Source organism: Aythya ferina (genome assembly GCF_964211825.1).
Source record: "Aythya ferina genome assembly, chromosome: 12".
NCBI classification, from domain to species: domain Eukaryota; kingdom Metazoa; phylum Chordata; class Aves; order Anseriformes; family Anatidae; genus Aythya; species Aythya ferina.
The window spans coordinates 10,635,298-10,651,161 of NC_140308.1; the positions used below are offsets into that span (position 1 = coordinate 10,635,298).

Sequence of the window (15,864 nt, forward strand, 5' to 3'; positions counted from 1 at the left end):
AGGTCCAGGTGGTGTGTCAGTGCAGTGCCTGGTGCAGACCATGCACCATCTCCCCACAGGATTCCCCTCTTCCTCTGAGAAAGAAAGTGTTATGGACTTGGGTTTTTTATTGCTTGGATTGGGTTTCATTATTATTATTTTTTTTGAAGTAGATACTTGCTTATGTTTGTTTTACTTGCTGAAGTTTGTTGCAAAACACTTTGTGTGCTAAGAGAGCTTTTATCTGAATATTTGTTGTCCAAATCTTTCTGAAAGTTTAGCAGAGACTAACAGAACTTGTGTTTCTGAGCAAGTCATTATACATGCAGGAGGAATCTAAAACCAAGATAACAGAGTTACAACTTAGTAACAACTTTTTATCACAATTCTTTTGAATTATCTATCTAAATAACCTATCTATCTAAATAATATTTTCCTCATCTTCCAGATTTATGCTGTAGTTGGCAAGTTAGTGATTTTTACTATTTGCTCTTGGTTATTCTCACCCTTAGGTTTTAAGAAGAAAAAAAAACAAAAAAGAACTGTACATTGCATTGTTTCCATTATGATAGCAATGGAGGTTGGTGACATCTGGGGATCAGGCAGTAAAAATGACAGGTGAAGTTCTGGACAGAACCGCTTTTAAGCGATGGATTGAAATTCAGCTGTATCTGACTCAGAGCAGGCAGTTACCTCGAGTAAGTGACAGGTGATTCTTCCTCACTCCCTGCAATAGCAGAAAACTTACCAGGCAGTTTAAACCTGATACCACCTAGGAAAAGAGCAAAAATGTTCCAAATAAAAATAGCCAGATAATATCATTTGCCCTTCATTCCCCCAATATTAACTTAGAGCTGTGTCCCAAAAGCTCCAGCTAGTAATTAGATTCTCCTGCAGAAGTGGAAGCTTTGACTTGCAAATGCCACAAGTGGTATGTGATGCTTGGGGCATGTTCTCGGGTAACCTGCTGCTGATTTCAAAGGCAGGAGTAGCAGTACCTTCAGGTGACTATAGGCAGCTCAGGCTGCTGGGGAAAAGCAGGACAGACTGAATAAAGTAATCTTCATTAGCAGCACTCAGCTAGAGAAACAAGGGCTGAGAGGGAAGGGACCAGGAGACAAGTGAAATGGAATTCAGGCCTTTTATTTTACTAGCCACATAGGGCTCCATTCTTTTTACAATAAATGAGCTAATTAGATGTTGGGTATACACAGTGGGAGAATGGGGAAGAGGGAAAGAGCTGAGATTTCACTTCAGTGTTAATTTTGTATAATCTCAATACAGTTGGTATTCTGTTGAATTAAATATTTGATTGAACTCAATTTGGTAAAACAGTTAGGACTTCACTGTATCGGATGTGGTCCAAATGGGACAGTCTTATTTGTCAGGCTCAGAGAAGTTCTGTGATGATTTAACTGGAAAAAAGCACCAGAAACTAGTTTTGTGTCTCTCAGTATTTGCAGTTATGAATAGCTTTGGTGATCTCTGCTGTGGCCGTGTTTTGCTGCTCTTGCTGGCTTGAGAAAACTTGTGGGTGATGCCAACTAAGCCTTGCAGCCCTGGTTTCTGTGTTTGTGCATCGCCAGCTGGTGCATTGGCTTTGTAGGAGATGAGCAGCCAGCAGACATCACCTATGTGTTTTTCTTCTGACCTGATCTAAAGACACACCCAAGATCAGTCTCACCCAAGGGTTCCAAGAGCTCTTTGTGCTTTCCATCGTTGTGCCTGGTAGCTGGTGGCTGTGGGACAAGATCCATCCTGATGCACATTGCAGTTCTTCCATAGAAGAAGTAACATGTACCATTAATCACTGAGCTGCTTAAAAGCAGATCGCTATTCATCTTTACATTGAGGTATTCTGGGATATTGCAACTTCTAGTCTTCTGTAAGTCTTCCTACTTTCCTGAGCGATAGGCATATTTGCATACTTCTTAATTCCCTCCTTATTCCAAAAATAGATCTATATTTTATATTACTCTCCACTTAACTTAATTTGAACTTTTATTTTGCTTACATAGTAATGAAATCAGTTTACATAATAATTCTCTTGTTCCCTTGACAGTCCTTATTGCCTAGACATGCTGTTTTTTGTTACCTTACATGAACCATTAATTGGAATCCGATGTTCTTGGCAGGAGTACAGTCACAAATGACAGTGTCATACATCTGTGCTTACTGTGGGAGTGTCTCAATTTTAAAATGTGAGCAGAACCTCCAAATAAAATCAGTCTTAGAAAATGGTTTTGGATATAGTTTGTTGTAGCAGTATACAGGAAAATAAACAGTTCTTTGAAAAGTAATATTCCCAAAATATCACTAGGAGTCTCTTTTTGGATGCCTAGGTGTTAATATTTTCTAGATTATTCTCTCTTTTTTTTTTTTTTGTACCATCTTACACTTTACAATTGTACATACAGCACTGAGTGTGACAGGGTCCTGATCCATGGCCAGGCCTCCAGGATATAACAATAATAGAAACAAACATCCACAACTGCTGCGCCGGCATTCAGACTTTTACTCTTCATTTCATCTAACTCCAAAACAACATCATGGTTATTGTTGAAAACAAGACATTAGCTGTCTAGTTGCAAAATACATGGAAGCTTCCTCCTTACACAGAAGGAAATCTGTTAGTGGCAGAGGATTCGTACCAATGGAGCAAGGTTTCCTCAGCAGGCTTTACTCTCAACAGGATTTGACATGATGATGGGAAATGGCAATGTCCTTGTTTCAGACCTCTCACCTTCCATTTGAGGAGGGAGGTGTCTCGGTCATTACAAGAGTCCTCAGTTGTCCTGGTTCTGTAAACCACCAAAGTGGAGCTGGTGGACATGGTACCTACCGAGATAGTTACAAGTGCCTCAGACGTCACTTGGGATGCTGAGGCCATAGCTTTACATATGTTTTAATCCAGTGCTGCTTTCAAAAGAAGGAATGTTGTCATCACCCCTACATGATCATCTTCTGTGCCATGCTCTTGCCCTTCCTCAGCACAACTTTTCCTCCAGCTTCACATGAGACAGACTGAGTATGCATGGCCACATACAGGTGACAGCCAGAAACTCCCTTCTCCTCTTCCATTTCATGCATCTCTTAGTGAACACCTTGCCAGACTCTACTAAAGGGGCAGGTAGGGCTTCCCTGCCATGTTCCCACCCACTGGTGTCCTGCTTTCTGTCCTTGATAAGCTGAGCAGTTACCCTTTCTCCAAAGGCCCATAAAAGATGCTTTTGTGGAATAAATGCAGCTGCTGCCATTTACCCAGTGGCTTCAGTACCCACAAAATCCAAGGATATGGAGATGAAACCAGGAGCTAACACAACGTGGAGTTGCTAGGATTGAGGGAATATCAGAAAGTTTGCGAATTCCTTCTGCTTCTGTAGGAGCAGGACTGGGGGCTGTTTCCTTTGTTGGTGACCATCCAGGGAGCTTCCACCTCCGAAGGCATCCCCTTGTGTGTCCCTGGCTCTTGCTTGTTGGCTGTAAGCATGTTGTTAGCTTCCTGGAGGGAATGCTAAAAGCAGAATCGGACTGCAGACTGTCCAGACAAAGCATCTGAGTGTTGCTTTAGTGCTTGTATGGAAAGACCTGAGGTGTTCATCCAGGCTTGGTCATCACACCTGGTATTAAATCTCCTTTGCTTTAAGAAAAGGCAAAAAATGCACATGCAGTGCCAGCGCTGCCTTCAGAGGATGTTTGCCATTGTTTTTCTCACTGTGCATTCATCTTTCTAGCATCTGTCTTGGATTGACTGCCTTAGAAAAGTCATTTACAAACAGAATTGAAGGGAAGTACACTTAAAAGCCAAATATGGGTTGTTTGTTGTAAAGCAGCCGATAGATACTTGGCAACACACCAAAAGGTCCAGACACTAATCTAATTGTTTACAGCTCATGGAAAGATTAATCCACAAGATTGGATGCCCTCATTTCCTTTACGCATTACAATGAATGTGTGAGATGCCAAACCCCATGGGGCAACAGCAAAAAGAAAAATGGCTCCATTTCTGCACAGTTATTGTTTCAAGTTTAGAAATACATTGATTCTCTTTGATTTTTGATAAGAATTTAAATGCAAAGTGCTGTGCTTAATATCACACTATTCATGTTTCCTAGCCTCATTACATAAAAATTGTGCCTTCTTATTTTAATGTAACATGCAAAACATGGATTGAATGTTTGGAATGAAAGGTAGCAATTATACAGTGAAAACAGTCAGAGTATGTTTGCTATTGGCCTGGCTTACAAGGGCACCAAGAGCTGCATATGCTCAGCGTTTCTGAAAAAATGGGCACATGCAGATGCCCAAGCTAGTTAGCTCTGAAAACCTTGGCTACTGTAAGGTGTTTTGCATTGGGACAGAATAAGCTCTGCAAAGGAAAAAAAAAAAAAAAAAAAAAAAAAAAGCAACCCCATTATTGCTTGGGTGACCGGTGAGAACAAAACAAACAGTGCTGAGTGGCTACTGCAGGCTCTGCTCCTGTGAGATAGACTTTCTCTGAACTGAAAGTGGAGCTCAAGAGCAAACAGTGCTGTGGGGTTAGACACACTTTGAAGAGGGAGCGATTCAGTGAGATTAAAACATGGCTAATATGCAGGGTATGCCCCTGCCTCCCCCCGGCGTCATGGCACTTCTTCCAGAGGTGTGGAAGAAATGCAGGAGCACAGCTGTGCCAGGACGTGCAGCCCTGGCTGCCAGAAGCAGAGGGTAGCATCCTGGCAACAAGCTTCCCCTTCCAGAAGGGGATGTTTGATTCAACTGCTACCAGTTACAGTGCTGGTGCTTTTGAGAAGAGTCAGCCTGCTACCAACGGGAAAACTATGATGACTTTGGCCATGAGAAGGCCTTGGGAAAGCAACCTGGAGACCAGATAAATAAAGCCTTTGTCTTGCAAACCCACTAACCTTTGGCTGTATAGTTCGGAAAAGTTTTCATGAGTGAAGTGTGTACATGTTTGTAAGCTGGCCGGCCTGTGATCTGTTTGCTGGTCATCACGATATTTGTTGATGAAATTTTGCTACAGTTGCAAAGGATTTTCAAAAAACTAGTGGGATCGAGATATATTTATTCAGATGTTGCAATACCTGGCACATTTGGGGGAAGAAAATTAATATCCTGAACTAGTCTTTGCAGTGTTTCTAATTCCTTGACTAAGCACGTCCTCATATATCATTTTACTTTACCAGCTTTTGAGAAGAAGAGAACATTTTGCTAGTCAGAACTTGTTTTGACTTGGTGCTGACTGATATTATTAAAAACTATGTTGCCTGAAAGTCTGAATCTGACAAAAGTTTAGTTTTAAATGGGCTGCTTTTATGAGGTCATGTGTAGACTCATTGCTCATGAATCAAGATCATAAATATATAAACTTAATAACATACAGTGAGAATAAACATTTGCATATCCTTGGAGAAATTGTTCTCTGTTGCATAGTTCAGCTATTTCAGCCATGATGTGGAGGGTGCATTTCAAGATTTTCATGTTGCTTAAGATACTATATACTTCAAGAGAAGGTATAGAAAGAAATAGTGCAAGAAATTATTTGTTCTCCAAAAATAGTACATCTCCCAAGGTAGAGTGTGACAGTACTGAGCACATCCTAAAGCCAGAACTTCTGCAGCCTAAAAAACAGTTTGGCTATTGAGTTGAAACCTGGTAATCACTGTGCTTGAAAGCTAAATGAGAGAATGATGAGAGAGAATTTTATAGCACAATTTCAGTCCTCTAATTCCCAATTATTTTATGTGTTTTGGATGTCTTATGGAACGGTCAGCATTGGATGGTCTTGATAAGAGGTTTGCCACAGGTGGTGTTTCTGTCCATCAGAACTGGTGTTTTTTCCCCAGGGAGTGGACCGCATTGACCTGCCAGGGCTCCGAAGCCTGCGCACTGCTCGGAACCTGGAGCAGGGCATGGTGCTGACCATTGAACCAGGTATCTACTTCATCGACCACCTCTTGGACCAAGCCCTCTGTGATCCTGCACAGTCCTGTTTCATCAACAACGATGTCCTGCAGCGTTTCAGGGGATTTGGTGGGGTGAGTAATTTTTGGCTGGATGGCTTTCTGAAACCCCTTTTCTGTTTCTTTGCTATATACTTGAGAAGTTTTAATGTCTTGTATGGGGGTCTGTTCCTGAAACAGTACCTCAGGCCATTTTGCCCTGCAGACAAAATGGTCTTTTCTTGTTATTTTTAAATGTACTTTTATACTTGTGATACCTAATTAACAAGGGACCTGTATTTTTCCATTGATTGAAATACCTTCTGTCAACACTGTACAGTTATGTGCCAGGTAGGAGTTCTGTCCAATCCAAGACGTGTATATGTTATGAAATAAGAGACTGAGATTCACATTCCAGAGTTACAGCAGCAGCAGTCGGGTGCTCTGTCCCAGGGCAGGAGAGTCTTACGCTGTTCAAGTCAGGCATTACAGAAAAACAGTAATAATTACTCTTACTGCCTTAATGCCAGAATGGCCTGAAACTGATTAATGTAAAACCTTCCCCTGTTTTCCTGAGGAATGGCCAGTGGTCTTCATGAGCTCTTGTGCTTAAGGTATCACATTGCAGGGCTTATGTAGTAGCGTGTGTGCAGAAAAGGTTGGCTGACTGGGGAGTTAACAGTGGTCCGAATGATCGTTTCCACTCAGAGCTGCTGTGTAAATAGAAGGGCCTTGTTTCTCCATGCTCTCCAGGGCATTTCCTATTCAAAACCACCACCCTAGCAGAATGTGTAGCAGTTGCAGTGGCTTCCAGTAGGTTTTCATTTTAGCAGAGCAAGCATTTGAAGGGTGCCGCATTGTTCTCTGGGCTTCCGTATTCATGCACAGAGAAGATAAAGCAGGCAGCTGTAATGCCCCATCCTTCTCTTGGCTTTTCTGCTAAATCTCAACACAGCTAACAATCGCTGGCAACGGCGGTGATTTTCTGGTATGAGAAGTCACTCATTAGGAATTGTCTGTTGCTGCCATCAACTAATTTATCACTGTACGCCAGCCATGAGAGGGTAATTACTGTAACGTTCTTGGTCTGAGCTGGCTTTGAACCACCAACCCAGACCAAAAAGTGGTGTGTGCCATTACCAGCTGTGTGAGTCACTCAGGCTCCTGGGCAGCTGCCTCTGGAAGCTCGCTATCCGGTGTGAGCAATCTTATCAAAAGACGTGGGACTTTACCCTCTCTGCTATTTAATTCACTGCTGAGGTTTGGAACGTTATCTGTCTCTGTGTTGTTTCTTTATCAAGACTTGCCAGCCAGCCAACTGAGATACAGATGAATGAAAGGCAGTTAACTCTCCATTTTCTAATTTTGAACACGTTATATATGGTACCACGCGCTGAAACGTATTCTAAAGAAACACTGTAGTGCACTCATGTAACTTAATACCACAATGAAAACAGTTTTAACTATTTTCATTTTTCTTGCAAACATGCTGTGGGAGGTTTTGGGCAGTTGAATTGATTCCTGGTGAGCTTTCTTTGGAAGCATTCAGTGAAGCCCACGTTTTTCCATGGTTTGCTGTGAATGCCCTCTCCAGCTCTGCTGGCTTGAGGCATGCATGTGGCTCACCTGCGGTGTGTGTTTGCATGCAACAGGAATGGCAGCACAGCATCTCTACCTTGGTATGACTTGCTGAATCAGTCACTTCTGTTCCAGAGATTCCAAACAAAGTCTAACTTTCTCCCCTGTTTTTTGCTTAGCTTCCTGTAATGATGACTTGTAAGGAGAGCCAGCCAACAAACTTTGCGAAAAGGGGGAGCTGCCCAAAAACGATTGAGCAAAAATCTAAATCTCCGATCCCCCTGTGAACAATACATTTTACTTAGAGCAAAAAAATAATACACACACACCCTGAGCCAGATGTTGTCACTTGATTTTGTCCAGGAGAAGAATGGAAATAAAATCTCAGACAGAAATGCATCCGAATATTTCTGAATTCTGCACAAAAGCTGAACAGTAATGCAATCAAAATGCAATTTGTGTTGTTGAGAGTGCTTAGTTATCTGCATGCTGGTTCATTTTAGCGTTTCCAGAATGAATGAGTATTTGTCTCAAACATATGTCAGAAAACTTTCTCTCTACATGATTTAAAGATCTTATGAAGCCCAGTGTTGTTACTGATGTGTAGTCATATGTAGTCATAGAAGTATGGGGATTAGTACTGATGGCAGTTCTAGCCAAGGAGCTCACTACAGTCATGTCCAATGTTTCTTTAAGTTTGTAAGAAAAATACATACTGAAAAAGGAAATAACTAGCTTATTTTCCTCTGCAGAGCTCAGCACTAATTAAAGTATTCTTAATTTGGTATGGTTTAATTCACTTCAAAAATGAACTTACATTAACCAAAGTAATACCACTGCAATTCTGAGTAAGATGATCCACACAGGGATTTGTGGAGTTTAATGAATTCACCTTGAATTCATGTCTTTTTTGGTTTTAGATAATTTTCTTGAATGTGACAAGTCTCTGCACTGAGAACAGAAGCCCTCTTGCTGTGCCAGAAAGACCGTAGCCATTTACTGTAATTCATGCTGCCTAGTGTTAGCTGTAAGAGATTATAAAAGCTTCAGAGCAAGGAAGAATAGAGAAAATGAGAGTTTTTCCTTCTCTAACTGTGAATATCTGCTGGTACCCACCATCAGTGCTGGTGCAGCAGCACAGCTGCACACATTCAGACCAGGTGCAAGGCAGTCCAGCCTTTCTGCCTATGTGTAACGCAAACACACCCGGGCTGTATGGCTGTAACTGCTGCTCGGAAACCTCGTAATTTGGCCTCTTCCCAATCAGGAGTTGTCCTTGATCAAATACGGATCCCTCTGGAGCGAGGCAAGAGTTTTTGCTAAGGGAGCTGCTTCTGAGAGCTCACGTTGCCCTGTCTGAAGCCCTAAACTCGTACTTGACAGACGTGAAGTCCATTTTCGCGTCCATTACAAGCTTCCTCAGCCAATTTTGGGAAGTCACTCAGTCACATGTACTTTAGTTCTGTGAAATGAAGGCCCAGTTTACTGAGGTCATAAATGCTGTGGGGCACGGGCTGCCGTCAGGCGGTGGCACAGCGCCTGTCCCAGGGCACCTCTGCTCTGCCCAGGCTCTGCAAGCGTTGTTCTCTTGAATAAACAGAGAGGTGCAAGTAGAGCACATAGAGGTATGTATATGTGGTTGTATGTTTTGCTCAGGAAAAGCATTTGGTTCCTGAGGGAAGGGGAAATACCAACTCCAAATGCTGCCCTTTAGGGTTTGACATTTCCATTCTTCATAAGCCGATTTCTGATTCATGCAGTTCATATGATGTTTTCTCAAAGACGCAGTAAAACCATTCAGTCTTTTTTTTTTTTTTTTTTTTTTTGCCTTAAGTATTCAGTCTCTGTTCAGGCTATATTTTTCCCTGAGATTTGTAGAACCAGCACTGCACTTAATATGTGAAAACTGTATGTAACTTAGAGAAAACGCTCCATCACAGCTGAACGTTGAATGTATCACTTCCTTTCATTTGCAGATTTTTCTCACTTTAAAGTTCAATAACCAGCTCTTGAAGATCTGCAAAAATTGTTATATTTTTTGAAACAATAGGACTTCCCTTATTCAGGAAGGAATGTTAAATCAGATAAAAAGCAGAAAATATTTCTCTGTTTTGCATCTCTGAAAAGATATTTAATTGCTTCTACCTTTAGCTCACAAAGCCATGCGGTTGTCTTTGTCATGATTTCTATTTTGCATAAGGCTGAGCTCTGTTCCTGAGCTTGTGGCAAATGTGTGTTGTGGAATGAAGTAGCTTACTACACAATAAACATTATAATGCTCATCTGCTTTTTAACATTTCACGTTATGCAGCAGTAATAATGCTACTCAACATATTTTGGAAAAGTTTTCACAGAAAAGCGGTTGTCTTCATGAAATATATAGCTTTCTTTAAAGTTTTGAGAAGTGATAATTATAGGCAGCCCAAAATCAGTGAGTAGTTGCTTACAAACATTTACCCTTTTCTCTTAAGTTGTCTAATTAATGTAATTAGGTTAAACTAAGAGCAGTTGCTATTAACCTGTATTTAGCTTATAGTTTATTGCTTCTTTTTGAGGCTTGATGAAGGGAATGTGTGCCTAAAGCTTCTTTTTCCAGCCATATCAGTTGATCTAATAAAATGCATGGCCTCACCCTACAAATCTCAATCCTTTTTTATGAAATCTTTATATGTAGGCCTTTAAAATAAATTGTGCCTGACACGAGAACTTGCTTTTGAGTAAGAGAAGGGAGACTGGCAGCAGTGGATAAGAAAGAGTCCCTGCATAGCAGAGAGACTGTTAGCCTCCGGAGGAGATGTCTTGATGTTACCGCTCCATAGAATGTTGGAACAGGAGAGTGCCAGGTGTTTCCCTAGTCGTGCACCATACCCACCTCTCCCTAACTTTGACATAGGGGTGGGTCTATTTTCTATTCAATCCTCATATATCCCTGTGAAGTATCGAAGTTGAACTCTGCTTGTGATAAGTTTGCTGTATTAAAAATTATTGGTGAGTCGATGGCTGAGTCCCCTTGTCTACATGCATCTGCTTCTGCAGGAAACCAGCTATAATAGCAGATGCGTAGCTTCTAAAGCTGGCCAGAAGCACGTGTGCTAATTTACTCTGTGTGGCAGCACATGTGGCACATGCCCTCTAATCCTTTCCCAGGCAGGTCTCCTGCTCTAGGATCTTGTAGCGATAGTATTGCTGCCTTCCACAGCCATAAACTAATGCTCAATAGATTAAAAAAATTGAGACGTGTCACCAGTGGTCTTTTTTAATCACATCTGGGATCTGTCATCCTGCAGATCTGGACTATTTAATTGGCTAAAATTGTTTCTTGACTCTCAAAAGCCTTTTATATATATCATCATCCAAAAGAAATGAATGAGTGCTACAACCCCCTTCGCTTGGAAGATAACACAAGAGGCTCTGGGGAGCATGACTGTATTAGTTAGTCAGGACAAAGTGCGAGGCTGTATATATAGCTGACAGCAGCATGGTGTTTAACTCCTGTGCTGTCCTTGGCTGTGCCCGCACAGCCTTGCTTTGGGACAGGCTTAGGTTCGTTGAATCAAGCCACATGATGGTCTGTTGCTGGCGTTAGGCAGTTGTGCAATCAAATGTATCTAAATAGATCATGCCACTACTCATGATAAGAAGAAGGCATTTTAGACTCCTGACGTTCCTTTGCAGGAGTGCTTCCTGAAACATGCCATCTCATGCTGAAAAAGCAAAGTCCCCCCTGGGGTGTTTGCAGGGAGCCCCTGAGAGCCGCTGGTGCAGCGACGGCCCCGCACCTCCCTTTGCTGTTCCTTTAAGCCGCGTTTGATTCCAAACCACGTTGTAGCCCTGAAACGAGCAGCACTGTGGAACAAAGAGCCTGCAAACAGGGACAACTCTAAGAGCAAGTTTCATAACAACTGTCCCCCACGGGGAAAGGCAGTCCCAAGCTAGTAAGCCTTGCCAGCCAGATCCAGCATCTTTTGTCCATTTGGACAGGAGACAAGACCAAGTGCCGGGCTCTCCTGGAGGGAAGGTTTTGCAGGTCCTCTGAAGCTGCTTCTTGCTGCTGCTGAGTTTAAGCTCAGTGTGAAGCACTGAGGATGTGAACAGAAAAGCAAATGCATAAAAAAAAAATCCCCTCTTGAGAACCTGTGTTCCTCTGCACTTGTTCTTTTTAGGTAAGGGGATTGTATGCACCAAGAGTGGGAAGTATTCTCTGTTATGGCAGGTGCACGCTTCAGGTTAGATTCATCCAGGCAGAGGGGTGGTTGGATCCTGGAGAAGGAGCTGGAGCTTTCCTAGGAGTGATAGGTGAGGCACTAGGGGAGCGGCACGTTCGTGCCTCCAGCTGCATCCTGTTGACCCGCTGAGCAGCTGGTGGGGAGCAGCGGGAGACACGGGACTGCAGCAATCCACAGCAGCCTCCTAACAATCTTCCTCCTATATGCCCAGTCACTGTGTGTGGTACTCCAAACTTGTGGGTCTCCCCTGTCCTCCTATGTTTGGTAACTCCCAGTGTTCAGACATAGATGGCTCCAGCCTCCCCTTGTGCTTTGCTTGTTCAGGGTCTTTTGCTTTCCACCTCTGCCAGAACCTCCCTTTTTGTAGTACTAAGCCAGCCCCCATCTTTTTGTCCCTTTATCCTCTTACAGAATTGCCCATTTCCTGGCTCCCACCATTCCAGACTTTACCTCTGCATCCACTGTTTGTCAGTCCTGTCTGGCCTCTCTGTATCTTGCTTTCCGTGGCTCCTTTCCTCACTCTAGCTCCATTTTCCAGCTCATTCCCCATCCTGATTTTCTCTTGAGGCACATATAGGGTGCAGTATTGACAGACACGTTGCCCTACCTGCACTTCCCCATGTTAGGCTGGCATCTTCTGCTCTGTTTTCAAGGCTGTCAGTCCTCTCAAGGAGTGCCCAAGTTGTGGAGAAAGCGTGCGATGCTGAACTGGAAAATAAGATCAATTTTGGTGTGTGTGATTTTTTTTCGTTTGTTTGTTTGTTTTTTTCTGATCTTACTTGCTAAGCAGATGAATTGTGACTGAAATGTCTCTGTAGCAGATTCACTGGCGACTTTTAGCTCAAAGAGGTGACACTGTGCAGCTGGAGGTGCTTGGGAAGGGGCTGTCCCACGGGCAGTTCTAGCCTTAGTTCTAGTTCAGCCTTACCTCAGCTGAGTTACTTTGGCACTTATATTTTTGTTTTCCACATCAAAACTGTGCCCAGATCAATTTTCACTGGTGAAATGGGGTGTTTGGGCTTTTACAATGTCACCAGACAGCCCTATCCCATGGATTCTAGCACTTCTGCACACTGACGGGATACCAGCAGGTTTTTGGCAGGGCCTGGAGAACCCAGCCCTTGCAATGCGCTGCTATCAGAGGCAGCAGGATGGATGCTGGGGGCTCAATCCTTGGCTTATTTTTCACTCAGCTGGCAAAATTTGAAGCAATGAATCAAGAAAGCAACCCTGGTAAAATCTGTTGAAGTGCACAGACTTGTTCATTGTGTTGCTGATTTCCCCTTCTGCAGCCTAGTACGGGCCTTTCAGACACACCAAGGGGAGAGGGACTCGCAGCTTTCAAATTTACAGCTGTCCAAATCAAAAGTGTGAACTCAGTGGAGTTTGTTTATTTAATTCTGCTTTATAATACGCTTAACTTGATACCAACTAAAAGAAATAATCTGGCAAAGACATCATTAAACAGTTTAATAAGGGCTGGATGACTCATTTTGTTTGAACAAATGGATTATTTTGCAATCAGAAGTACAAATGTTAACCAGCTTTATTTTTAGTTGAAAATGTCAAGAGGTCAGAAACAATTAAAGCAACTGTAAGGTGGGAGTCCCCTGAGTTTGTGTTCTCTTGGATTTACACCTTACTAAAATTGCTTTTATTGCAGCTTAGCGACTTAGTAACATTTTTCTGATAAGATAACGGGAAATGACTATGTAGGCATATTTACTGGTAAGGAGAGATTAGAGTCAAACAGAAATGGAACATACTTTTCATTTTAACAGAACAAGAGCTGGAAAACTGAGAGGATCTGTTTTTCCCTTGCGTGATTTGAAGTGCAATAATTGTATTTTAAAAGGAATGTCTGACCTGTTTAGGGTTTTCTCGTTGGCTCCAAATTCAGTGTTTTGAGTATCAGCTACAAGCTACTTCATATTGCAGCTCCTCCTTTGAAAGTTGGTTGTATTTAGAGAGAAGGGAATGTGGTTTGTAAGTGCAGAGTAGTTAACTGCAGCTCAGCAACAGAACTGCTTCAAGAATAAGCACTTCAGATGTTAGCAGGCACTGCTCTTCAACCTGTCCCTAGTGAGCTGTGCACTAGCAAGTTTGGAGGCAAATTCAGGGGGAAATGTACCTTTTTCTGCTCCTGATGTCAGAGGGTGGAGGTTTGTTGGCCCCATGTAATTATGCAGCATGAGCTCACTGATGCAGCATCTCACTCAGCCTGTCCCTGGGGCATCCGAAGCAGCAGAGGCACCACCTGCGTCACCTGCAGAGCCACCGCAGGGGAGGGGAGCCTCTGTGGTGCCGGGGCGGATGGCAGGAGCCTGCAGCCCGAGGGGGATGTCGTCCTACGGTGCTCTGTGCCGCTATGGTGCTGAGGGGAAATGGTGCTGCTTGCTTTATGGTCTGCCTCTGTTCTGTCAACAGCTCAGACCGAAATGCTCCTCTTGTTCCCACTGCCATCGCTTCCTGATGTGCCTCTCATCTCCAGCTGGAATACCTTGATAACTGCATCTTCTCTGTAACAGGTCCGGATCGAAGACGACATTGCAGTGACAGCCAGTGGAATGGAGCTGCTAACGTGCGTCCCACGTACTGTTGAAGAAATAGAGGCTTTCATGGCAGAAGGCCAAAGCAGTGTCAAGTCATTTGACTCCTTGTCCAGCCAAAAGCAGTAAACTGCAGTGGGATACTTAATGTCTCACGCTAATCAGTCATCATTCTGATTTAATGCTGTGGCATATAAAATGCATCTAATTCTTAATAGCAAGAGAAGCAGGCTGGCTATTAGCTGGAATGATTCACTAATTAAAACCGAAGGTAGAAGGCTTCAGCACTGGATATCCAGGTAAACCAAATGTTGCTGCTTGCAGTCAGCAGTTTAAATGAGAAGTGCCACCTGAATAACCCTGCTGCATAATCGGTGGGGCTTACACTTCTATTGGAGCTTAGCTCTGACATACCTTTCTTCCAATGAAATCTGAATTTTGATGATATAGACTCTTTAAAGTAAGAAGTGGATTATATGAATGCTGTCAGCAGTTATAATAATCTAAGTCATTTATTAAACTTCAGTACAAGTATTGCGAAAAAGAAAAAATCAGCTATTCTTAGTGGACACAATGACACGTATATTTTTCTTATGGATCTTATTTCAATGAAAATGGAGTAAACAGAATGAAATTTTTATTAAAATTCATCCATGGCATCATTTGTGTTCACAACTTTGTGTTCATTATGTTCTTCTGTTGCCATTTCCTCTTCTTTATCTGACCTTTCTACCAATTTGTGCTCTGGAAACTTTGACCCATCATTAGACAGATTTTTCTGCTCTGGATAATGGGTGTATTGATCCTTCACACACAGCTCAGTGCTTATTAGATTTGTCCATCTATTTGTTCCTTAAAAATGTAGACCGCTGTGGTGTTCGTGAGCCTTAAAAATTTCAAGAAGGAAGTATCTTTGTTACAGGGATCGGGGTCATTTCAGCAGCATGTGCTCTGTGAAATGATAGTTCTTCTTAACTGCCCAGTGCTAGTAGGTTCAGAATTAAATAATGTAAATTTTATTTGGATAGACCACAAACATATTAATAATCATCATAAAATGATTTTCCATTCATGCAAGATTTAAATTACCCAGAGAGTCCTTTCTTTACTGTAGGTGAAGCCTGCGGGAGAATAAATGCTCTTCTTGCATCATAAAATAGTCCTGGTTGTTCTAACTACATAAAAATAATCTTCCTTACTGAACACATCATGCTTACGTTCATTGCTTATGAATATGTGAAAACTCCTGTTTAGTCTTCAGGCTCTTTTGCACAGTTGGACTACAAAGCAGCTTCAGAGCATTCTCTCCACTGTACCTGGGGCTCTGGAGTCACAGCAGCGTGTCAGAGCCCTTCCATGTCTTATCATTTGCCAAGGGAAGATTTTCCCCTGCGAAGAGATCTCAATCATCTCTGCATCTCCTGTCCTGTAGATGGTACATGGGCAACAGGATCTGGGGGCCTGCAAGCTCCTGTCTTATATGGGCTGTGCAATGCAGCATGGGCTTGGAGAGTGTGGAAAAGAACTGTGTTGCTGTTAGATCTGAAATAAGTTCTTTCAAAATTGTTAAACACATCACACTCTTTCTGC

At 42.5% G+C, this 15,864-nt stretch overlaps 1 protein-coding gene and 1 long non-coding RNA gene across 4 annotated transcripts in view; one reads left to right on the forward strand and one right to left on the reverse strand.

The window, feature by feature from the left end:
• The window catches only part of PEPD (peptidase D), a 143,942-nt gene extending 129,006 nt beyond the window's left edge, over window positions 1–14,936 (forward strand). For all 3 annotated transcript variants that reach the window (XM_084533813.1, XM_084533814.1, XM_084533815.1), the window contains 2 exons: window positions 5,826–6,017; window positions 14,254–14,936. In XM_084533813.1, coding sequence (XP_084389939.1) covers window positions 5,826–6,017; window positions 14,254–14,403 — 342 coding nt within the window. In that variant the 3' untranslated portion in view covers window positions 14,404–14,936. The remainder of the gene's footprint in view (window positions 1–5,825; window positions 6,018–14,253) is intronic.
• Window positions 12,163–14,247, reverse strand: LOC311443556. Its single transcript, XR_014697331.1, has 2 exons — window positions 13,857–14,247; window positions 12,163–12,433 (listed from the first exon to the last, which is right to left on the reverse strand). It is a non-coding gene; the product is annotated as an uncharacterized lncRNA (long non-coding RNA).
• Window positions 14,937–15,864: the final 928 nt, after the last annotated feature.